Raw genomic sequence first — 25,582 nt, forward strand, 5'->3', positions numbered from 1 at the left:
GGTGACTTATTGAGAGGCTAAGCAGAACGTGCCATGGACCCGCCTTTTCTCCACCCTGCTGGTAGACAGCTAACTGCTTAAACGTGGTCTGTGGATCAGTGGCGTTCCCTTGTGAACTTATCATATCATTACATTTAGATGAGAAGCCTCTTGGATTCTTTTAGCCTATTCCTACTATAGAATTTAGAACCCTTCAGTTCCCTATAATTCTTTGTCTGTTTTTAATTCAGTAGTTGAACCTATATATTCATAAAATAGTGTGTGTGTTTCTATGTGTGTGTGTGTGTGTGTGTGTGTGTGTGTGTGTGTGTGTGTGTGTGTGTGTGTGTGTGTGTGTGTGTGTGTGTGTGTGTGTGTGTGTGTGTGTGTGTGTGTGTGTGTGAAAAAAACGGATCATTTTCTGTCAGCTCTGATTGTATTTCTGCTTAAGCTGTAGTATGTCCTCATGTGTTTCAGTGTTGATGACAGGTTGCAGCCTCAATATGCTCAATGAAAGACAGGTTTTCCTATCAATAACATAATTTTTGATCCTAAATATCTTGGTTTCCTTTTTTTCTAAAGTCACATTGTTCTGAAAACATCTTATTGAATTGTATTATCTCTTGTACTTATTTGCATTGCATTTGATATTGACGTCATCCAAACATTATGTAAAGTAATCAGGTTACATATGATATTTTGATTCTCAGATTAGGTACATTTTTAATATAACCCTCCCAATCCTAACCGGTGTCAATTGACAGAGGCAGAGTCAGGGAGTGAATTTTTTGAATTGTTCCTGTTTAACCTGTTCTTGAGCTGTATCTTGTTTCTACAGCATCTTACAAAAGATGTACATTTGCTACAACTGAACAAAGAAAATGAACGAACAGTACAGACTGATTAAACTGATTGAGAAGTCATGCTCTGTAATTAGCTGTCAAGCAGACACACTGAAGTCGTAGCAGACAACTGAATAAACTGTTATCCACTATGGATTGTCTTAACCAGCAGCTCCACCAGCTACTGGACAGGCAGAGCTGACTCTGTCTGTTAGAGGAAGAGCTTGCTATCTCTCCACCCGTCTCTCCATGACTGATACAGCAAATCATTTCTGTCAGAGACTCCATTCTCTTCAATGCATTGGCCTAACTGAGAACTCTACACCTATTGTACGAACTCAACCATAGTGTACCCAGTTATAGTCCTTCAAAAACCTTTTGGGTCATATACTTATGTTTAAGGATCCTTATTATGCTTTTTGGGGGTTTTCCTTTTCCTGTAGTTTGTTGTTTAGGTTTTTCTGCACGTAAATGGTCTGCAAAAGCTAAACTCCGTGTGTTCCCTCCAGCGGAAGTTTCCCACACACACACACCCCCCTGCCTAAAACCCCTCCATTGGATTGATGTAACAATCACACTTTGCTTGCACTCCAACACAGTCATAGGCTAAGGGGCGGGACATCTATTAGCAGTTGACCAGCTAACCAATCAGAGCAGACTGGGCTCTGGTTTCAGACAGAGGGTGAAAAGAGATGCTGCAGCACAGGCAGTATGAAAACAATAAAGAGCTTTTTGAACATTAAAGCATGGAGACATGACACAGAAAGGCACAAAATACAAATATGAACCTGAAAATGAACAGAATATGTTCTCTTTAAATAAAGTCTAATGCTGATTATACCTCAATTGACATGACATGATATGACTCATTACTCATGATTTCATTTTAAATTTGATTAGCACCAGATTTCATTTCCTTGTGAAAAGTTGCTTTTTTGGCATTCCAAAAAGCATGCCCTGACTAAAGCTACAAATTATTTGTTTTGTCTGGGTTTCACACTAGAAAAAGTGCATTGATCAGACAAAAACAAGCTTTTTTCTTTCTGATCACCCAAATCCCTAACGTGTTTGCTCAGCTCACTCAAGACACATCACAGAGGAACAAAGGATCTGTTGTAGCGGGTCTGCTGCCTCACCAACACTTCCTCTTCTGCAATGAATCTTTTTTCTCAGCCCTCGTGCAGCCAGGATTGGTGGATAGGTGGAGAGCATAGGGTCTCAGGGGGAGGGGGGGATGAAATTTTCTGATCTGCAGGTGGAGATGAAGCAGTGGAGAGAAAAACAAGGCTGTATTACCTCATGTAGGATCGAGCACCAGGGAGAAGGGGAAAAGGCCACATCCTCGAGCTGTGCTTCTCCGCCCGCATGAATAAAACATCCAGAATTCATAATGTATGATCAAAGTTGTGCGACTTATCCTGCCTGTCACTGCTCCTCACTTTTATTTATCTGGCTAGGTGAAGATGCAGCAAGCCTCTGCTTTACTTTAAATGCTTAACTGGTATTCAGTTTCTTTTGGACACTTGGATCCCCAAAGTAAAGGTATTACTTGGTAAGAAATCTTGTCATCATAGATCTTTCCTGTTTTATCTTCACTGTGTTGATAGCAGCACATGATGCAGTTGGGCACTTTTGTTACTGGAACTCAAATCGTTCGTCAACATTGGAAATGAAGCTCAGAGATAGGATTACGTGCAGCAAACCTTGAAAAACAACTGCCCACAACATACAGCTCCGGAAAAAATTAAGAGACCACTTCAGCATTATCAGTTTCTCTGGTTTTACTATTTATAGGAATGTCTTTGAGTTTAATATTTTATTTTATTTATTATTTTAATTGTATTCTTTAAACTACTGACAACATTTCTGTGTTGGAATTCAACATAAACTGGAATGGCTACCATATATGTAGAGATAAACAATTAAGAAAAGTTTGGGGCTGTATTTTGATTACCCTTTTAGACTAGCATAAACAAACGCAACACAGAAACTGCCCTGACAAGAAAGGCAATGAGTGGGGATAAGAGTCCACCTAATCCAGCTTTCAATAAGGTTATTCCAGTACCTAGTCCACTCCAATCTAATACCCAGGCACAGAACAAAAACAGATAAAATAGGACTATTAGAGTAAATGGGAATAAGCTACCCACATTTACATGCACAAAAATACACGTACTGTATATATATATATATATATATAAAGAAACACACTAAACACACGATAGGGAAGGGAAAACCCCACAAAGCATAACAAGACATATTTTGGATGTTTTTAAAAGTGTCATTTTTCGTGGCGAGCAATGACGGAATATGAATGTCAGAAAAAGCTGCTGGACTTGAGGACATCTCTGATCCTGTGGTAAGAACATTTGGAGACCAAACCTGACGTCATCACTGACTAGAGAGTGTTCCCACCTGCTTTAAGACAGCCACCATCATCCCCCTAAATCTGCAGCTCTACTGATCTTAACATGTATACCTCGTTATGTATAATTCTTGTACAGGTAATAAAGTTGTTGTCATTTACCAAAACAGGGAGCAAAGTTTAGCTGTGGCGGTCTGTGCCTGTTTTTGGGCAACCAGAAGTGACATAGTGGACAACTGAATGGTGTATAATGCTGCTGTTTGCATCCAAAGAGGTTCCAAGTAACTTTTATCCACTTAAATCTCTGTGAATTTCACGGTAGGGAGTCAATCCAAAAGCAGAAAACAATGGAGGCAGGTACATATATAAAAAAAGTGAGCTTTATTAAACTAAAGCTCATCACAAAACTGATCACAAAAACACAAAAGGAAAATGCAAGGTAAACCAGATGTAAAGAAACCAGCAACACAAAATGAGGAAAAACCAGGAAGACTTGGAGAACACTGGTAGCAGAACCATGAGGGCAGATCAAGAATTGGATGAAAACAGTAATCCAGAACCACTGACAAACGGAACCACACCAGGGAAACATTGACAATGAACAGACACAGAACACAACGGTAGACAGGCACATATACACACAGGACTAATCACAAAGACAAGACACAGCTGGGAAGGGCAAAAAAGGGCAGCTTGTGAAAAGAATCAGATAATCAAACAAGGGAAAAGCCCAGAGAGAGGAAGTGAGGACAACATACATTTCCAAATAACATTAGAAACAAAATCACACCGGGATCGTGAGAGGGAAAGAGTTAAAGCTATATGCTCATCACAATGATTTGTACATTTAAAATGTTTTATCTCTCACTGGATTGTTTCAGTCCTGATCCTGTCATGACACATTTTTCTGAGAAAAAAAACCCCAAACACCCCAATCAAGTTGATTAAAACCCTGTGCTGAAGGTATTTAACCATATAGATGGTTCAAGTAGCTTACAAATTGAAATTATTCTCCCCCTTTGTTTTATATGCCTGGCCTTCAGCAGGAAACTGACTCAAGCATTTTCATGACTGGATTGTCAGCCTGGATGGTGAATGGGCAATAGAGAATGGAAGAGAATGAAAAAAAGTGTGACTATTGTGCCAAAGATTGTCTGTTAACCTGCGCCAAACATGAATAACCTGCAGTGGAGCAGACTGCTGACAGCACACAGATCAGGTCAACAAGAGGGTTTTAAACCGGTAGTCAAGGTCATAAGAGTTATTGGAAAGAGGGAAAATGGGTTTAAGTGATATACATCTGTTGGATCTGATCATTTTTCTGGGAAAGTATTATGTGTGTCTGACAGAGCATCTCGGTAAATGATTGAGAGGAGCAAAAAATTGCATGTCACAAGAGTTTTCATCTCATCACTCTACTGTCTAAAGGAAACTTGATTCAGGAATTCATCTCAACAAACATCAAGAAAGCTGGTTTCCATCTACTGCTCCGTTGTTTGGAAAAATGTCACTATGTTGTTAGACGTCAGCAGTTGGCGAGGTCTTGGACACAAGCTTCTGTATTGGTTTTCCATATATGGGGGTTAAAAACAGCATGGGCAGTACAGAGGCTAACATGTGCATGTACGATCCTTCACTCTCTTACCGTCCAATACCACCGATTTAGTAATTGAGAGTAGTTTGATCTCCTCAGCAGTCAGTGTTCACCAGGGAGTCATAGGGAAATGGTAAATGCACAACAATTATAGCACTTTTTCAGTCTGTGCCTACTCAAAGCACTTTTAGAAGTTCATACAGAAGCAGAGGCTGCCACCTGCTTAAGGAAGCTAACATTCACACAGCATTGGCCATAGGGTTATTTGGGGTTAAGCACTTGCCCAAGGATACAGCGATATGTTGACTGCAGAGACTGAGTATGGAACTACCGACCTTCCAATTGGTGGAAGACTACTCTACCCCATGCCAGATATAACAACAAATACACAAACAGGACAATGGAGGATGGACGCAATGGACTGGAAAGAACTGATGAAATTTGTCCCCAAAAATGGGCCTACAGCAACGAATGCCATGCTATAAAATAACAGTTTTACACACCCATTACCTTTTAAATTGTTCTGTGAGAATGATAATTTCAAACCCTAAAATACATACAAAAAAGCAGACGGAGGTGCAGACTGCATTACAGCGAATTGGAATCCTTCCTATTTGTTAGAGAATATTTTGTGTAAGCTTGTAACCTTTCGCTCAGGCCTGTGACCTCTTCACACACGTGACCATTGGTCTCTTCACTGCTACTTGTGTACTGCTTGTTTTCAAGTTAACCAGTTGTGTCCTTCCTCTCTGTGCTCCTCTGACCTTGCTCTACGGCCTTGCAGGTGCTGTTATCTTCATTAAGGAGGGGCAGCATGGGCTTCCGAAACCTTGTTGTTCCCACAGTGGGTACAAGCTCATGCTGACCTAAGATTGGCTTTATTGTTTAGGCACAGCTAGCTCCAGTTTATCTGGACCCAGATGCTCCGGTAAACACCTTATTTGTGACCTAGATGACAGTTTAAGTTAGACTAATTGTCCTTGATTGTTTAGTCTGCTGCTCTAAGAATGTTGATTACCCATTCGGAACTAGTTAAAACCTCTTCATATTTTCGAGCTATTCAGAATTGGTTTGGCAACCGCTGTGGCAACTCGTGTCTACAGTAAATCTCTTGTCAATTCTCCGGCCGCAACTTTGAATAAATCCAACAGTGTTTTGCCATCAAGTTCCTGCTCTCCAGCGTCTCTCTGAGTATCGTCTCCATTGCTTCAAAAGTTTCCACCACACTATTGATGGCATGAAAAGGGTGTCTTCAAGTAAAAAGATTACGACATGAAATACATTTCTTTAGAGATTATATTCCATGGAGCGACGGCGAGGAAAATGCAGACGACCCTGCATCTGATTCAGGCTTTGCTGAGGAGAATGGATTGGCGATAGAATGGATTCCTATGTAGACAGGTAAGTAATGCTATTGAAATGATCCACTTTCCAATGGAATTTTGTAGGCCACAGAGGAGTTGAATGGGACTTTTGAATGGTAGATCATACGTTTATTTGCTAATATACACTGACGTACAGTATCTATACAACACTTTTTGTAAGTATACTGAATATTATAGCACGGTAACATAGATTTGCTGTATAGTTGTGAAATCAACTGATTATTACAGTAGAACATTTTAGGGTGGATATAAATATATGAACTAAACCAAATGTTACCGTAACAAAAACAGTTCAATCCCAGCCCATGAGTGTGTGAACTTTATGAAGTAGTAGTTAGGGTTGTTGTTTGTAATAATTTACAGTTGTGGTAAAGTGGGATATTGAAAAGTAGAACAAACAATGGCAGAGGTGTTTTTTGATAAGGGAAGGGGTGTAAGGCCACTGGGGAAGTGTGTGTGTGTGTCTTTGATTTGAACACCACTTTGAGTTATTTTTAAGAAGTGAAAAAGCAGATCAATTTATGTAAAAACAGGCCGCTGTTGAAGCTGAGGTGGGCAGCCAACAGAGTAGGAGGAGAAGGATGGAGAAAAGAAAGGATTCCCCTGATCATCTGCATATATACCTCCAACACAGCCAAACACTTTAATAGAGTCCCAAAATAAAAATTGTAAGAATGGGGCACTTCATCCCTACTGCTTTTCAGAACAGACTGCTGATCTGAGCAGAGAGCACAGAGTAAAGGCATCCATCGGCCACATTTTCAGCAAACGGTCTTTTGAAAACTATGCTCAGCGGAGCAATTATCCAATGAAAATGCCCTATGGCAGCCAAGAAGCGGATGTGGTTTAAGGCTATGTCCCTCCAAGCCATGGAGATATTCTAACCTTTCTGATGACAACACCATTTTTGGAAACCCAGACAAGATCATTTTTAAAAAATTGTATTATTGGTAGAAAGAAGTTGAATGGATGGAGGTCAAACGAGTGGAATACCTTTAATTTGTGGAACTACTTGCATACGGGGTAAAAACTTTCTTTTCACGTCTCTTTCACACTTGTGATTCAAAAACAGATTCATGACCATTTCATCTAAATTGCAAATGAATGACCCAACAGACGATCTGATAAATGAGGCACGGAGAAATATGACAACCGTGATACCTCCTACACCAGCCCAGCCCTTTTCACATGCCAGACTGGCCTTGGATTTGGAGCATCTGATACCTACTGTGAAGGAAGATTGGAAACCCATAAACTAAAGAAAGTCCCTCACTAAGAAGTCCTCTAGGCATGCAACGAAGGGGATGAGAAATGGAAAACTTCTCTTTGTGAAGCTAATGAACACACAGGAGGTCTCAGTGTGTTCCACTATTCATACAGCAAAAAGAGATTTATGGGTTAGGGTTAGACCATGAATTATTAGAAAACCCAGTTTCACAGCTTTGTGGATATTCACTGTCCCTCCACACATTTTCTTGTGGAGAACGTCTCAGTTTAAGGGATTAACAATTGAATACCCCACAGCAGCGAATACAATATAAACATCCAACAATTGCAATCACACCAACGCAGTACCAGGCCAAAGAGGGGACAGAAGGATGTAGAAAGTGTGTCATTTACAAGATATAAATACATCTGTTGTTTTTTTTGCGTACACCCCCAGCATCAGCCATCAGCCAGATTGCATACAACGATGAGAATTTATATCGGAAGGAAGTGAACAGTCTTGCAGAGTGGTGGCTGAGAGAGAAACTTACTGGTCCAAGGTCATCAAAACCAATAAAGTGATGGTTAATCATGGGCGGGGAAAAAGTTAACAAAGAAACAAACCCCTGTCTACATCAATGGAGAAAGGGACCAGTTTTAAGTTCCTGGAAAAACGTATTCACACAACTTGACATGATCATCACACATCTCCATCCTGGTTAAGAGAGCTCAGAAACAGCTTTATTTCTTTAAGAAACCTAAGAAAGCAGTTCTTGTAAACCTTTACAGTGGTACCATATAAAGCATCGTAATTCGAACAATACAAATTGGCATTGTTGTGCACAGCCTCTGCATCCGGCAATTAAAACCACCAATCATTGCATACCATCCACAAAGCATCTGTGATATCAGTGAGGTAAGGTACCCACGCAGGGCCCAAAGATACTAAAAGAAAAATCTCAACCTAGCCACAGCTGGTCTACCCTATTTCCGTCTGGCAAGAAATACAGAAGTTTCCACGGCTGGACCAAAGGAAAACCGAGCTGTTCCTTTCATCTTTGTGAAGAGAAAGTTTTGTCCTGTTTTTCTTTCCCTTTGCGTGAAGGGAATATCATTTACATTGTGTTGAGCAATCCTGTGTTGAACAATGATAATACATTATATGTTAACCTTAAAATCTATATAATGCACAACCCCAAACCTCCTTTACATTTATAATACTCTAGTCAGTTAGATTTACAAGATGTTGTTAATTACCAGAAACCATGTCTCCAGGATATATGTACTTCAGTTTCACTAATCAGCTCAGAATAGCTGATACTTTAAAATGTTACGACCTGTATTTAGATAATGGGAAAGCATTGGATTAGATGAATTAATTCAAATGTGAATATGTAAGATGTGTGTTTCCTATATTCAGGCTGTAAACCAACATCACACCTACTCACTCAAGGAATACTGCCAACAAAAATGTAAAGTTAAGAATTAAAATACCCATTAGAAATTGCAGATATAGCTATACCTGTAAGGCTTACAATACTGAAAGAAAAAACAGGATGGCAACATGACTGTTCTTCATAATACAATTCCAAATACTCCAGTGATACCAGAGAAACATTCATAGATAAAAAAACAAACTAAAAAGTATTATGATACATGGCAGGTACGCTGTCATCATTTCATTGATAAGACCAAAAAGAGAAAAGAAATTGCTAATTTAAGCGTCAACTCAACATACTGTATTACTTTTAAAACAAACTAGGGTTTTTCCACAGATGTTTCTTCCTCTCAATACACTTCTTTCAGCTTCCATAAAGTGAAGCTAAACGAAAAGATAAAAGTGAAGGATTTATTGACCTTGTATCGTGGATCGAACTTAACCATGAACCTCACCTGGTTTTAGCCTAGTCGATTGCCGTAAATGTGTCTAGCTAGTGAGTATAAAACAATCAATAAAACACTTTGCAGAAATTGCAAATCACCTAGACCATTCAGTATCAAACGTCCAGAATATTAGCCCCATTAGTGTGAGAGAATACATAAATGCCTCTTTTCTGCCTTGCATGTTATCCCCTGCTTTACAGTGGTAAGGTGATGACATTTGTGTATGCCAACCCGGAAGTGAGCATTGCAAAGGTCTCCCTCAACAAAAAGTAACCTGATTTCTCCAATGGGTTTTGGTATATTGCAGAAAATAAGCATCACATGTTTATGCAGTTATAGCTAAATAACGGTAACATGGCTGCACATCACCAATACTAAGCTTAAAGCACACTCATATCGGCTTGATGACATTTTGTAGATTATTTAAAATCACTGTTAAGCTAATGCCACTTTTATGAAACATAGAAACTTTGAACATTCACTATTGGAGAGTGTACTGACATATTGTATGTAATGAATAACATATGAAAATCTCCTCAGCTTGTGTTAACAGGAAACCTTATTTCATGCTTCTAACCACAAGTGCGTTAGAAAACCATTGACTTTGAGACAAGGTAACCGGGAGTGTTGGATAGATAGGTCTTCTATCCAACACTAGGTCTCAGACAAATGCAGTACCTTGCATATTAGATTACCGCTTTTTTTAAGGTCGTAGTCATGCTTTGATTCCTTTATATTCACCTCTTTCTCTATGTGTATGGATTTTCTTTGTTTTTAATTGAACCTCTGGGTTTGGTCAGTGTTTTTTTAATTTATTTTTTATTGTGAAACAAGTTTTCTATAGGGAAGCCCTTTGAGACTTTAGCTGTGATCAAAGGCAGAACAAAAACACTTGACACTAATCCTTTTTCGAAATAATGTTTGGTGTTGATATTGCCTAGTTTTTCAGCTGTAGATTTAATAAAGATGACATATTCTGTTCATTTTCAGGTTCGTATTTGTATTTTATGCCTCTACTGGGATATGTCTCCATGCTTTAATGTTCAAAGAGCTCTTTATTTTTCTCACACTGCCTGTGCTGCAGCACCACTTTTCACCCTCTGTCTGAAACCAGATACCAGTCAGCTCTGATTGGTTAGATGTTGTGAATGGATCAACCCTTAGAGATGTTTCTGAAATGTACCGCCCCCCTTAGCCTACCACGTACAATGTGTTGGAGCGCTATCCAATACAAGAAGTGAGAGTGTTACATACTGTAGTGATGTCACTATGTTAGGGAGTAAACAAAGGAGTCCAATGGAGGTGTTTCAGACAGGGAGGGATGTGGGAGAGACACCCCTTCTGGAGGGAACACATGGAGTTTTGCCTTTGCAGACCATTTACATTCACAAAGACTTATAGAATAAACTACAGGACAGGGAAAACCCAAAAAGCATAAAAGGGCCTCTTTAAAAGTTGATGGTATACATTTTTAATTGCAGTGATCTCAGAGGGGACTTGAGCTGCTCCTCCCTCAGTCCAGTTTATATTTACAGAAACACTGCACCATCACATATTAAACCTCAGCCCTATTGATTTCAGTGGAACAAAGACAAGAGTTGTTTTTTTTGTGTTGTGTTGTTTTGTCAGCTGTATCCTGGGGAAGGATTACAGATAAACGCCTTGATGGCTTTGGCTTATTTTTATTCAGCCCACAGCCGGCGGCAGCCCGAGCTCGTTGCTGCAGTAACAGATTATGTAGAAGTGATTTACACATGGATTTCCCATTTTTAGTAGCTTTGCTTGTAACTCTGCTGTTGGCTAATAGAACAAACAATGCGTGGCTGCTGCTGTTGGTTGTCCCTGTAGCACTGCACCTGCCACCCAGTGGGACATTAAATATTCCTCCGTGTTCTCTACAACACACAGACCTGCAGGAATAAGAGTTCATTTAAAGTGTGTTACAGGGGTGTGTGTAGCATATGTACACAATCGCTTTATCTACAGTGATTCCAATGATTCAAGTCTAGTCCATTTGTTTATATATGCCAATAAAACCAACCACTAATTTGCATTCAGGGGCTTTACAATATATTCAGCATTTAGTTCTCTCTGCCTTATGAGCTGTTATTCCAAAGTAAGAGACTTTAAGGGGCAATGCAAATTAGAAGTAACCTCAGCAAAGGCAAGAGAAGAGAAATTATACCAGGACTTCCACATACAGTATGTAATAAAAAGGTCAGAGGATCTTTTGAGTTATCATTATTATCTGGATTGAATTCCATGAACAGTTCCTAATGTTCCCGGGATGTTTATGTCTGGACCAAGTTGAAAATTAAGAAACCAACACAATGACATTGCCATCCCTAGATCAACAGACCCTGCTAGTGTGACAAAAAAATAAATACTTCTAAATCTGAATCACAAAGACAAATTCTTTATCCGTCCCACAGAGGGGAAATTTACATTGTGAAAGAAATATGTAATTTAAATCAAACGTAAGAGAAAAAGTTCATATGAACAAAACCCAGAGAATTCGGTAAAAATATTATAACAACTAAAATAAATGACTTAACATCTAACATTTGAAGCTTATGTATATGGGGAAAATAAACAAAAGCTGTATTGCCCCCCCCCCCCCCCCCCCCCCCACACACACAGACACACAGCAAACTGGTAACTAGCCCCCCTAATGAACAGCACCCAGCTCCTCTAAATCAAAGAAACAACTGAAAGGAAGTTAAACAAAAAGATCCCCATTGGTTCTCAAATACACCACATATAATTAAAACAGGCAAACAACAAAACACAAGACCAGTTACAGCAGAACAGCCGCAGCTGAACCTACAAAGAGGTAAGGTAGGTTAAAATGCCTCACCATGCTGCTAACAAACATTCTTTAAATGGTATGAACCTTATCAACCCCACAAGTCTGGTGTCTTATCTTTGGTAAGCGGGACAAACAACTGTAACAAAACAGCAAGTGAGTGTGGAGTTTTAAGACAACTTGTGCATGTAATAAATGCCTACATGTACCACCAACCGTGACAGAGACTTGAAGGCCCATAGGTGTATTCTATACCAGGCCCTAATTAGGGGAGCAGTTGTGGGAGCAGTCTGGCCCTGAGCTGCATTCACAAATACTGCACTCGTATATATAAATATACAGTATGTAAACATATATATTTTAACAATGATTTTGGCAGGGTCCCTACATATAGTGAGAGAAAAATACTAATGTATTTGAACTACCAATAAGGACATTAACTAAACTTTCCAGCCAACTAATGTGGCAGTGTGTTTTTGGTTTATCTCAGTTAGTAAGTTCTTAGTTTAACTTAAATGTAAATATTTTATGTTTAAAATGCTTTTGAGCTACTGAACTTAGGCTTGAATAATGACGTATGAGACAAAAAAAAACCACTGCTTTTAGTAGGAAAACATCCATCAGGATTATGGGAACACTGCCAGATTAAGGAATCCGTAGAACATGTCATTCCGTATTGTGGCAAATACAGGAGCTTGGAATGGAACAACCAAATCTCAGAGAAATATAAGACATTGGTTTAGGGATAACATTGTATTATTTAAGAGGAACAGAGTTAATAAAGATAAATTAATTTGAGTTTTTATTTAATGGGGTAATTAATTCCAGTCCACACTCCAATACAATAGATGCTGTAATGCACCACCCGCCATAACACTGTATAAAGGAGAAGAACATTTTAAAAGGGATTAACATGCAGGCTAAGTTGTCTTTATCAGTTGGTCCTCACATATGGAGTGAGCTGGTAGCTGGAGAGGTGCCAGTTCTCCTCCTAGGCCACTGCCGAGGTGCCCTTGAGCAAGGCACCTAACCCCTATCTGCTCCCTTGGTGCCGGGTACCTGGCTGCCTCTCTGCTCTGCCACCTCTCCTCTGCATGTGGTTGTGTGTGCATGTATTTCCTCTGTGTTTGTGCATGTATATACTCTGTGTGTTTAATGTGTGTCAACACAACAGAGTAGAGAAAGCAATTTCCCTGTAAGGGATTAATAAAAGTATGTCTTCTTTTTCTTCTTTGAGGAATGTTGAAGCAAATTCTTAAATGTGATACAAAATATCAAGACTTTATACAGCAAAATAATCACAGCAGTGTCTGCCTCCAATGTACCAGAACTGAAGCTGGTGGCATGCTTGGATACGGGTCCACCTCGTGCCCCAAGAGCTACCTTAATAAAATGGATATATCCAGAAAACCGGTTAATTGTAACTTCCATTGAATAATAGGCGATATGGATAGCCTTCTCTACCATAGGGACTCTCCCTACAGGTGGATCTCATGTGCCGTAATCTGGTCACGCTCCATTAGCCCTCCGTGGGTCTCAATCTGTGTAATCAGGTCATGGTTTGTAAATGGAATTTGGGATTATGTCTCTAAAGCTCCTGTGGTGGGGATCAGAGGCGAGTTTACGCCTGTGACCTTCTTTTTTCACGGCCCTACTGAACAGCTCAGCCCTGTGTTTACCGGGCCAATAATCTCCAGTGGCATACAGGCCCAGACACACAGTCCAACTGCTTCTATTCTTTCAAAATGTCCACCTAAATAGCCCAGGGAACAAACGGTTTGTGATCATATTCAGCAGGATATTCTGCAAGGTGGGATTCCTTTTTTTCCCTTTTCATCCCCTACAGTTGTGTGAGGATCGAGCTGTGTGTCGTCTCCTTTTCCTGACCGAGACCAAGGTGCTGCCATTGTTTGTGTTACATGATACCCTCGGCTAGACTTTTTGAATTTGACCTAATTTAACAAAGATTCCCAGGATGTGTATCGTTCCAGCACATACGACTCCAGCCATCCTTCTTCCACAAACAGCCCCTTCTCCCTCATCAATTTGGCAATGCTAGTCTTGGATTTTTCTCAGGGAAGCAATTAAAAAATAATTAAGTATAAATATGTTTGAGTTTTAGGCCAACACAATGGAAACAAATTGTACTTTTTAATTCACCAGGAGCTATAAAGATTTATGTGCGTTCAAAACCGGATCATTTGTGTTTTTGTATGATGCAGAAAACAACCAATTACAGACACCCGTTAGAAAAAACCCTATGTATATATTTGTATTTTTGTTGAGCTAAGCTAATCACATCCTGTAATAGTTGTTTTTTTAGGAGGGGCTGACATTTTTTAAATGTTGATCCTCTCTTTTCATCCATATAAACAGTGTTTTTTTGACTGTTTATTTAGGAAGCTCTCCACCCAAACAACTGATTTGGATAATATTTTTTGCAATGTTTTAAAAAGGTTGCTATGCTGTAAAGCTGTAGAGGCTTTATCAGAGGCAAATGTGGACCATAGAGGATATCAGACATTAATGCATGTCTTGAAGAGCTGCATCTCTGTGTAAGGCTTCATTAAATCTGTTGATTGATGGACAGGTGATGGGAGCTGCAGCAGGGGAATGATGCTTCCGATGTCTAGATCCAGCCACTCCTCAGCAGCCATGTTAATTAACTAGTTAATGAGATGTGGCGTTTAAGCTGAGGATAAACGTCTCATGTGATTGTACCTATGTGTGAACACATCACGGTGATAAAGGAGAGGCTGACACCTACACATAATGAAGACAATCACCACAGGCTACAGTGTGATGATTGACATAATAAGGAAGAGTGTGTGTGTGTGTGTGTGTGTGTGTGTGTGTGTGTGTGTGTGTGTGTGTGTGTGTGTGTGTGTGTGTGTGTGTGTGTGTGTGTGTGTGTGTGTCTGTGTGTGTGTCTGTGTGTGTATGTCTGTGTGTCCTACCACTGAGGTCCTGACCAGTAGGGTGCACAAACAGCCTGTTTGATTCATTTTGCATGAATTGACCGTTAGTATTATAGGTAATACTACCCTTGGAGACTGCTACAACTGAGCTCTGTGTTCCAGTTGAGGCTGCCCTCTACCACCGGCATGTCACTTTTGGAACCAGAGCCTTGGATCTATTGAGCACACCATGAACATCTTAAATAGTGTATGAGCTGGGCAGGGTGTGTGTGCTGGCCACAGGTGACAGAGAGTTGAGCATGACTAGAGAGGAGACAATAGGGGTCAGACAGCAGGTAGTGGTTAGTCTGTTTCTCATTGGTCAGGACCAAAAACTGTGGGATCTCTCCTCCACCAGACACACCAAATATATTAGATTTTCAGCTTTAAAGAGCATAATACTTGTTTAAAGGATACGTCTGGTGATCTTCTAGAATGTTCCTGCTGTTAACCAATCACATGTGCTGACTGAAAACAGCAAGATTTGGTTTTCCCTTTCCGGTAGTGTGTTCTATAGGTTTGTGTGGATGTAAATGTTCTGCAAAGTCTAACATCCCTGTGTTCCCTCCAGAGTTTCTCGACCCCCCCCCCCCCCCCGTGCCTGAAATGCCTCCATCAGACTCCTTTGTTTACTTCCGTCACATAGTGACATCACTGTTACACTTGTATGCTTAGGGGCAGGTTGTCTCTTAGCGGTTGATCAATCACAACAGAGCCGGCCAGCTAACCAATCAGAGCAGACTGGGCTCTGGTTTCAGACAGAGGGTGAAACAAGTGCTGAAGCACAGGCAGTCTGAGAAGAATAAAGAGCTTTTTGAACATTAAAGCATGGAGACATGTCCCAGGAGAAGGACACAATACTTACATGAACCTGAAAATGAGCAGAATATGTTTCCTTTGAAAAACATGTCACACATCAATGGTAGTTCTTTAGTACTATTAAATGAAAACCATCTTTAACACATGCACTGTTTATAAGTAATGTTTTAATGCAGTTGTGTAAAGTTATAATTATTTTTGTACTTTTTCAGGTTCTGTATTTAAATGTTTTTTAATCTGACAATAAGCCTTGATAACATGTGCATTATGCATGCTTCTGAAACTGTGTCATGTCATGTAATTAAGTTGGTATATGTTTGTCCTTGCTATTAAATATTGTTTAATATTAGTACAATAAGTTAATCATTCCATGAACCTAACAATGGGACTGTTACATTATCCATAATCACAATCAAGTACCTGCACTTCATTTTGATGGAAATTGTACATTTTGCTTTTGAACAAAAAAACATTTATATTTTATCATATGCCCCTGCCTCCATCCAAGGGGCCGCCTTTAATTCACTAGAAAAACATCAAGTGTTTTGAAAAAATATATTAATGCAACAAATACAAAATCCACAATAGTTTGTTAAAAAAATAAAGTGTGAATAGTTTTAATTGTATGTGAACGTGAAATTCAGCAGCTTCTCTATCTTCTCTTTACATAAGAAGCAGCCCAGCTCACTTACCAACAGTCTAACATCATCACAGTGGTTGGTGAGCACCTTCAAATATGCACTGATGGCGCTTTAATGGCCGGGTCACTGCTGCCAGACACACATGATGCTAACAGCTAAACTCTGAGGTCAAGCGCCCCCCTCTGAGTCGCCTCCGCGGTCAAGGCAAGGAGGGTGGGTGATGTGATCTGATTGACTTCTATTTAAAATGTAATTGTAACAGTTCACTTTTAGCAAAATAGTTAGGTGGTGTAATTTATATTTTAAGGCTTGTATGCAAATAAAGTTATGCATAGGAGCATACTCTTCACCATTCACAGCTTGGATATTTTCATACAAATTCTTATCATTTAAATAATCCATAATAATAGCAGGCCTGCTTATGAAACCCTGGTGTGTAATGTAATTAAGAATGTTTGTCTTTGCTCTGGAATATTGTTTGATATTACAACAGTACAATAAGTTAATCATCCCATCTACCAACAATAATGTGTGCTAGCAATTAACATCAGGTCAAGCACCTGCACTTGATATGGATGGAAATGGTGCATTTTATGTTTGAAAAGAAAAACAAATGTATTTTATCATACGCCCCTGCCTACATGCAAGGGACGGACTTTAATTCACTTGAAAAATAAAGGTAGAAAGAATAGTATTTCAAACAATGCAATCAAGCAAAAACAACAACCATCAAAATCACTTTTGATTGCCTGATCTGCAAGCAGGTAAATGCAATGCGCAATGACTGCAACATATAACGCCATTATGACACCAAGCATAACACCTATGATAAATTCAGCGGCGAGGAGCGCACCAGTAAGCTACACTGCACAGCAGTCAGTTTTCACAAATTTGGCTAAATTCGGTGAAGCTGTAACACAGGCTAGCTACGTGGTAGCTCACGAAATAGCCAGGCAGAGCAAGTCGTTTAGTGACGGAGAATTTGTGCGAGACTGCAATTTGAAAGTGGCCGACATTGTACCTGGAGCAAAATTTGACATAAGTGACATAAGTTTGTCGAATGACACAGTCACACGGCGAATCGAAGATATGGCCAACGATCTGAAAGAGCAACTGGGACAACGTGTGGAGGGGCTAGGAAAGGGGGCTTTTTCCATCGCACTGGATGAAAGCACGAACATTTCCGATACAGCGCAATTGCTGATTTTCATCCGAACAGTCACGGAGAACTTGGACCTAGGCGAGGAGCTGCTAAGCTTGGAGAGTATCAAAGACAGAACAAGGGGAGTCGACATTTGTGATGCTGTGTGCCGCAGTCTCGATGCATACAATGTGAACCTGTCGTCTCTGGTCGGTGTCACAACAGATGGAGCACCGGCAATGGTCAGGAGAAAGACAGGTGCCGTGTTGCTGCTCTCTGAGAAAGTGGCCAACAACGGAGGTGAGAAACTAATCAAATACCACTGTATAATACACCAAGAAGCCCTTGCTGTTCAGACGCTTGGAATGAAACATGTCATGGACGTAGTTGTGAAGACAGTTAATTTCCTGAAGTCCAGAGGTCTGAATCACTGCCGTCAGGTGGCTGAGCAGAGGTGCCACACTGACACGTTTTCTTAACTTGAGGAAAGAAATAAAAGAGTTCATGGAGTCAAAAGGACAGGATGTGACAGAGTTAAGTGACACTAAATGGCTCTGTGACCTAGCGTTCCTTGGTGATCTGAATACTTGTCTCAGCGATCTTAATCTGAAGCTGCACGGCCATGGGAAGCTCATTTCCACACTATTTGACAAGTCAAAGCTTTCCAGCGAAATCTTGAACAGCTGCAGGCACAGCTCAAACAGGGAGATCTCACCCATTTTCCCGGCTGCAAGTCGCTTGTAGATGACACAGACACAGATGGGCGCCACGTTTTACGTCACCTGCGTTCAGAAAAGAACCATAACCATATAAAAAATATAATAAAATGAGAGGAATTTGACCACCGCTTCTCCGACTTCAGGGACCACGAGAAGGCATTCATCCGTTTCCAAAATCCTTCCTCAAGTGTCCCTGAGGAAGAGCCTGCAGAAATGCAGTTTGAGCTCATCGACCTGCAGGAGAGCTCTGAGGCCAGAGCAGCATATCGTGACAAGAATCTCATCGAGTTCTTCAAAGGACTTTCCCCATCCACATACCCTGCATTTCTTCAGCATGCTATCAGAATGGTCTCTTTATTCGGAAGCACATTTGTGAGAAGACCTTCTCCACCATGGCCATCAACAAATCCAAGCTGAGATCCAGGCTGACAGATGGCCATCTACATGCTGTCCTTCGTATCACAACGACGGAGATGGAGCCGGACCTCAGAGGAATTGTGGCCAACCGAAAACAGCACCACAAATCCCATGCCAATTTAAAAAGGTATGTTGACCAAGCAACAAATACTCAGTGTGACTTAATGACAAGCTTATTGATGACAGGCAATGATATTAATGATGATGATGATGACTCGTTTGGTAAGCTTCTATTTTCTCTCTCTTTCTCCCCCTTCTGTGTGTGTGTGTGTGTGTGTGTGTGTGTGTGTGCGTGCGTGCGTGTGTGCGTGCGTGCGTGCGTGCGTGTGTCTCTCTCTCTCTCTGCACGTTTTCCTGTGGTGCTTCGGTAGCTGGAATTGCTCCCGAATAAGGCCCATGCTGATAAGACAAGAAGCAATGCACAATGAGACTGTTTGTTCTAAATGCATTTAAATGGACTGCACACAGGACTGTTATATCCCAAATGTGTCTGTTGAGGGCAGAGAACCTGAGGGATTTTGTGTGCATTACAATGTTTCTCAAGGTTTTCACAAGTTTTGCCTCATTTATTAATTAAAAGGTGTTTATTGCACATTACTGGATGTGGATCAATAAAAGTAAACAGTAGAGATGCAACCTGTTCATTAAAATGATTATAAATGGGATTTTTTATTTATTTCTTCCTTTGGCGGCCCTCAGTTCAATGTTGGGTTCCTAAATTGGCCCTCAGCTATCAAAACTTTGAGAACCCCTGCTCTACATTCACTGCCCGTAAACCCATCGTACAAGAATATTTGACAGACATTTGATTAGATGAATATGCTGTATGTTATATATTTGTATTCATATAAAGTATATGCTGCAGATAAACTATACAAATAACAGCTCCTTTATCTGTTGACTGAAGAAGCATCCCGACTGGCTCACCAACAGTCTTCATAGAGCCCCTAAAAATATGCACTGATGGCGCTTTAATGCCCGGGTCACTGCTGCCAGACACACATGACGCTAACAGCCAAACTCTGAGATAAAGCAGGTGGGGGCACAGTCCTCTCCAGAACACAGGATAGGCAACTAAGTACAAAGGTGTGTAATGTAATCTTTGCCCCCCCCCCCCCCCCCCCCCGCTTTGACCTCCTCTCCTCGGTTTTGAGGACGCCTACGAGGTCAGGGCAAGGCGGACGAGCGCTTTAATCTGATTGGCTGCCATTTTGCTGAGTCATTGTGGCTAGCATTGACTAGATTTCCTGACAGTGACGGAGCTCACGGATTGGTTACGCTGCGACCTTGTCAGGTGGTTCGGTGTCTGCTGAGTGAGGTGTTTTTATGAGTGAATTTCCAACCAGTTCACAGTGCTGGAATGAGGCTTTTAACAGTATTAGGAGTGATGGCATATATTTCCTAAAAAGTATTTAAAAGGTTATAGTACAATGGGTACATTTTGTGTTTAATAATCTATTTATGCAATGAGAGATGTTAATAATTAAACAACAAAATGGGCAGGCTACTTATATTACCACTTTATTTTTTGGCTTTTTACCTTCTGAAACCTGCTGATTGCCAGCGGCCCTTCCGACTTTAGAAATCTATATTAATTCTCCTAAAAGATAACCAGAAACGCCTTCAATAACACAAAAATGGGTCTATGTGGACCCCTCATGTATTATCCTAGACTGAAGCCTTTATTCGTTAAATATCATTATGTTAAGCTGCCTTAACATAATATGCAATTTGCTCTTAGCTTACTGTGGGGTCTGGCGCAGAGCCTTGTAGTCAAAACAAACATATCACTTTTGTTGCTATGGTTACAGCCATCATCTGATTGGTTGTCCAGCAAAAGGTCAACAGGAAACTAGGTTCAAGCTGAAGTAATTTGAACTTTGAGAGCAGTGCTCGGCGAAAATCTTGAGTGGTGCTCGACTCTGTGGGTAGCACCAAGTTGGCCAGCGCTGCTGTCTTCATAGTAACACAACGTCCACATCAGTGTAAAGCTGTTTACCGCCGATCATGTGAATGCAGGTTAAGAAATTATTATTGGTTTGCATTGGTTTGCCAGCATCAGCTTGTAAAATTAAGAAAGAAATGGAACATTAATAAGATTGCCCCAGACTTTTGTTTACCAGACTTTATTTATCCCATGTGAGTCTTACAAGGGGGAATTTTATTATGACTATTATCTTGTTAATGACTCGGGCAACAAGCTAATTATCGACTCTGTATACATCTTATTTATACCCTACTTGGGGTTACCTATGACCTTGATCTCATTATCCCACACTGTCAATTATTATTATAGTCATTATATTATCTAGACCCCATGCCCATGAATTGCTAAAGAGCACTAACAGACTTTCTAACAGATATCCCACTTGGGGCCAATTGGTTACCCATTCATGATCCATAATATTACCTTTGTAAATTGTCAGTTAAAGCAATAAGAGATCCTGGTTGTTGAGAATGAGTATTCGCTTGGGCTCCATTTAATTACACACAAGCGATAGAAAACAATATTTATTGACCTTATTCTCTAAAGCAGGTCATGAATGGTTTAAGGAATGAATAAGCCTTAAAGTTAGATGCACAGCCACACAGGTGTTTCCCGTCAGTCTGGCTGACTCCATTTGAACATGGCTGGAGAGAACACTCCCCTCCCTGCTTGAAATGCCTCCATCGGATACCTTTTGTTTACTTCCGTGACATCACTATCGTTACTTCTATTGACTAGCGTTCCAACACATTGTACGCTTAGGAGCGGGACATCTCTTAGCGGTTGACCAATCACATGAGAGACGGCCAGCTAACCAATCACAGCAGACTGGGCTCTGGTTTCAGACAGAGGGTGAAAAAAAGTGTTGCCGCACAGGCAGTGTGAGGAAAATAAAGAGCTTTCTGAACATTAAAGAATGGAGACATGTCCCAGTAGAGGCTCAACATACAAAAATGAACATAATCCGGCCCCTTTAATATTTCACCTGATCTCAGAGTAAATATTTTGTGTGCGTAAACTAGAAGGAATAACCAACACCAGACTGATTTTGGTGAGATTATGAACATCCTGGTCAAAGTTCAAGAGGGGGTGCCAAATCCGGCAGCCATAACTCCAGCTCTATCAGGTTTAGAAAGCCCCCTTTAATATTTCACATTATGAGCCCAGCATTAATGTTTTTATTTGCTTAAACTAGAGGGAAATAACAAACAGTGGAATTTGGTGAGACAATGGCTATCCTGGTCCAAAGTTACCCGGGCCAAATCCAGCAGCCTTGACACCAACTCTGCTAGATTTAGAAAGCCACCTTTAATGCAGATACCATAAGAGATGCCCCAAATTCATTTTAATTAGACACTCTCCTCCCAAATAAGGCCCAGCATTTGTTAAATTATTAAAATGCCCCATTAAAAACGTACAAATTGCTAACAATTAGTTGAAGTGTATACATGTTTTCTCATTATCCCGTGGTCATGTTCACTCTGTTTTGGCCATACTTGACTCATGCGCTGACATCCAATAAACACACAGAGAGGTGAAACTTGTGAATACTCTTTTATTTTCTTTAAATTTGTGCATCAACTTCAAAGGGTAAACTGTGTGCACTCCGTTTTGTTTTTCACAACAAGTTCAAAATTAGTTAAGTGTTCTTTATTCATTTTATTTTTTAAATACATCTTTTTCCATTTTAAAACCATTTACACACAATTGCTCAGCACTGGATTCTAGCAGTCTATCAGTAATCGGGGGTGTAGATAACGATAAGCATCATCAGCATTCTTCCTCGCTCTCCGTGTGTGTACACTAAATATTTGCTCTAACCTTTATTACCATTACACTTCTTTCATGTGAAGTAAAAATATCTTTCTTTAAATATGATTCCTTTACATGATAAAAATACTTTCTTTTTTCTTCTTCTGCAGAACAACATGCCACTGATGCTTCCCAGAATCCTCTCACTAAAAGAACGAATTGGTGTGAATCTACTCCATGGAGGATGTGTGCACTCTTGGTGGTGTGTGTGTGTGTGTGTGTGTGTGTGTGTGTGTGTGTGTGTGTGTGTGTGTGTGTGTGTGTGTGTGTGTGTGTGTGTGTGTGTGTGTGTGTGTGTGTGTTGGCTCTGTCTAGTGTCTAGGAGAGCCTCCTGAACTCCCGGCCTGGAGGACCCCCCCACCCTCTGTGTTTGATTACACTCCTCATGGTGCGTTTGTTTTGATAAAAATCATTACAAAATTTTGATTCTCTTCGTACAAAAACACGTTTTCATAGAAATTGCATTTGCACAAGTAAATATGGAGCTTTACTGCCAAAGAAAGAAATCAAAGCCACAGGAGTACAAAATGAAAGTGAAGACTCGACACAGAGCAAATGGTAGGAAACTGTGTGTACCCATACAGAGGTAAAGTGAGGTTTGTTCACGGCAGTAGTGAAAATCCAGGACCGTAGAGATAATAAATAAGGAGTCTCATAAATAAAACAATAAATATTTTGAATAAATAGAGTTTGTGTTTTTTTTTTGTTTTGTTTGATTGCTATGAATTTAGACTTGGTGAATTGTGCCCACGCCTTTCCACGGTTCCTCCTTATTAACATTAAGAGTGTGTTCCTCCATAGGATCGTTTTGAAGTGACTACTGGCTGATACATCGGCAGCTCACTATATTGCCTCTACTCCATCCTCTGCTTTTACTTCGCAATACAACCCCCCCCCCCCTCCCCTTCCCTACATTAAAGACTCAAAGGGTTAGTACTCTGAAACACAAATAAATGATATCACTTATTGCCTGATAGATGATATACAGTATATCCGTTTTTGAGCTCGATCAATATCATGTGTGACTGAGCAGTGCCTCTCTGTACATGTCGCTGCAGAGACGCCTTCATTTTCAGGGCTTCGGGTTTAATTCACGAGAGCTGAACTTTTGAAAATAAACAATCCTGTACAAACTTTTCTCCTTAATCCCCCAGTAAGCATCTTTTATAAGCTCATAATCTCTGAGATGCTCTAAATGCTGCTCCACCAGCCTCTGTAGTGAAAGACTGACTGAGCAGCAGCTAAATAAGATAGGTCAGATTCGTTAACTTTTTTAGGGGGCCTACTTTGTCCCAACTTAAATTTATATCCATACCTTCTCTCTCTGACTCCTGGGTTTCAAAAATCCTGGCACCTGTAAGAGTACTGAGGTAACTCGCTGAAATTTCACCCAGGTTCAAGTTATTTCCACAGGAAATATGTTATATCTCTTATCCGTAGCTATTTATAAAGAAACATGTCATCAATATACTCGCAAGCACCGCCTATATAACCAAACTGTCGACCATTAAAACCCCCCCTTACCATTTACCCCCACCCTTTACCCCAGTGTCTCTGCACACCTCCTCGCTGCAGGAGAGAGGGTGATAAAGTGATTGAGGATCCCATTTTAGGCCATGGTCTCTTTCCCTGGGAGTCTGCGGTCGTTGAAGGTGTGCATGTTGATGACCTCCTCTGTTTTCACCATGGCAGGGGGCTGGGGCTTGTGTTTGAGCCGGCGCTGGCACTTGAGGGAAACCCGCAGCTCGTCCACCATCGCACTGCAGAAGGACCTCTGCGTGAAAAAATAAATAAAGGAGAACAGAATGGGTTTCAGGCTGCTTCCCCAGTCCAAATATTATTGGCAAGTGAACAAGCTTCTTCTCCCTGAGGGCAGCCTCGTTTTGTAGCATCCTCCCCATCACCACCCACCACTGCAGCTTAAAACTGCCAAAGGGGAAAATGGTGAAATATACAGTGTATCAGGCAGGGAATGGAGGGAATGCTGGATGGGAAATGGGGAAGAGGAATGATGGAGGGAGGTGCAGGTCCATAGGCTGTGTAGTGGAGTGGAAGGTGTGAAGGAATTACCCAACAATAGTGTCAGAATACATTAGTGGTGAATCTGTGGTTGTAGCTTCGCATGCAGGGCTTTTGATGCATACAGTGGGTCTCATATTGCAAGATATTCTTTGTTCCAACTACAACTTTTGTACTTGTTTCACATTATCAATCTGTAATGTTTAATACATGTCAGTTTTATCTCTTGTTTTTTTGTTTCATATCTTTGGGGCGGTTACTATCTGGTCTACGTTTGCATTAGCGATAGCCAATGTTTCCCTTAACAACTTTCGACAGTATCAGACGGATGTGAAGTTGTTTCTTTTATCTCAGCGTCAATATTAGAGAGTTCAGCAAATTGCCTTCAATGACATTTTAGCCATGCTAACTTTATAGCTTGAGGTATGGCAAAGTGGAAACCACCATCAGACCAAATCTTTTTTGTTTTAATTTTCTTTGGTTATTGACCAAGTACCTGCAAAACCATTCCTATGAACCTCAACTCTACTGGTGGACGACCAACTGTTGCTCTCTGCCAACAACTGTTCACATCCCGTTCATGCAAATACACCATTTTCAACGTCCCATACTGACCTAGCAGGTGACACAGATTCTAGTTCAGGCTCTTGTAAACTTGCACCCTGAGTACTGCTTTTCTATCCTGGCGGGTCTTCCCTAATAAGCTCATCCAGAATGCAACAACCCTACTGGTCTTCAACCTCCCCCAGTTCTCCCACACTACACTGCTCTCCAGCTCCCTTCACTAGTTGCCAGTTACTACATGGATCAGCTTCAAGAGACTGGAATTGGCCTGCCATGCAAATGTGAATGGATCAGGTCCTTTCTACATCCAAGACACTCACTGCTAGTGGGACCCAGGTACCTCTGAACTCATGTGCTTGAACGTCTACACGTCATACATTGCAAACTGTAAACCCACCCCCACTGCACCTAGGTCAATAAAAAACGAGGTTTCATTTCTGTTTGT

General features: G+C 40.7%; 1 protein-coding gene across 1 annotated transcript in view; it reads right to left on the reverse strand.

Moving 5' to 3' along the window:
- Positions 1–23,438: 23,438 nt before the first annotated feature.
- grik2 (glutamate receptor, ionotropic, kainate 2) overlaps positions 23,439–25,582 on the reverse strand; it is a 249,394-nt gene continuing 247,250 nt past the window's right edge. Inside the window, exon 18 of the mRNA XM_063879961.1 lies at positions 23,439–24,328. Coding sequence (XP_063736031.1) covers positions 24,164–24,328 — 165 coding nt within the window. The 3' untranslated portion in view covers positions 23,439–24,163. The remainder of the gene's footprint in view (positions 24,329–25,582) is intronic.

This window comes from Eleginops maclovinus, chromosome 3 (genome assembly GCF_036324505.1).
Source record: "Eleginops maclovinus isolate JMC-PN-2008 ecotype Puerto Natales chromosome 3, JC_Emac_rtc_rv5, whole genome shotgun sequence".
Lineage (NCBI taxonomy): Eukaryota > Metazoa > Chordata > Actinopteri > Perciformes > Eleginopidae > Eleginops > Eleginops maclovinus.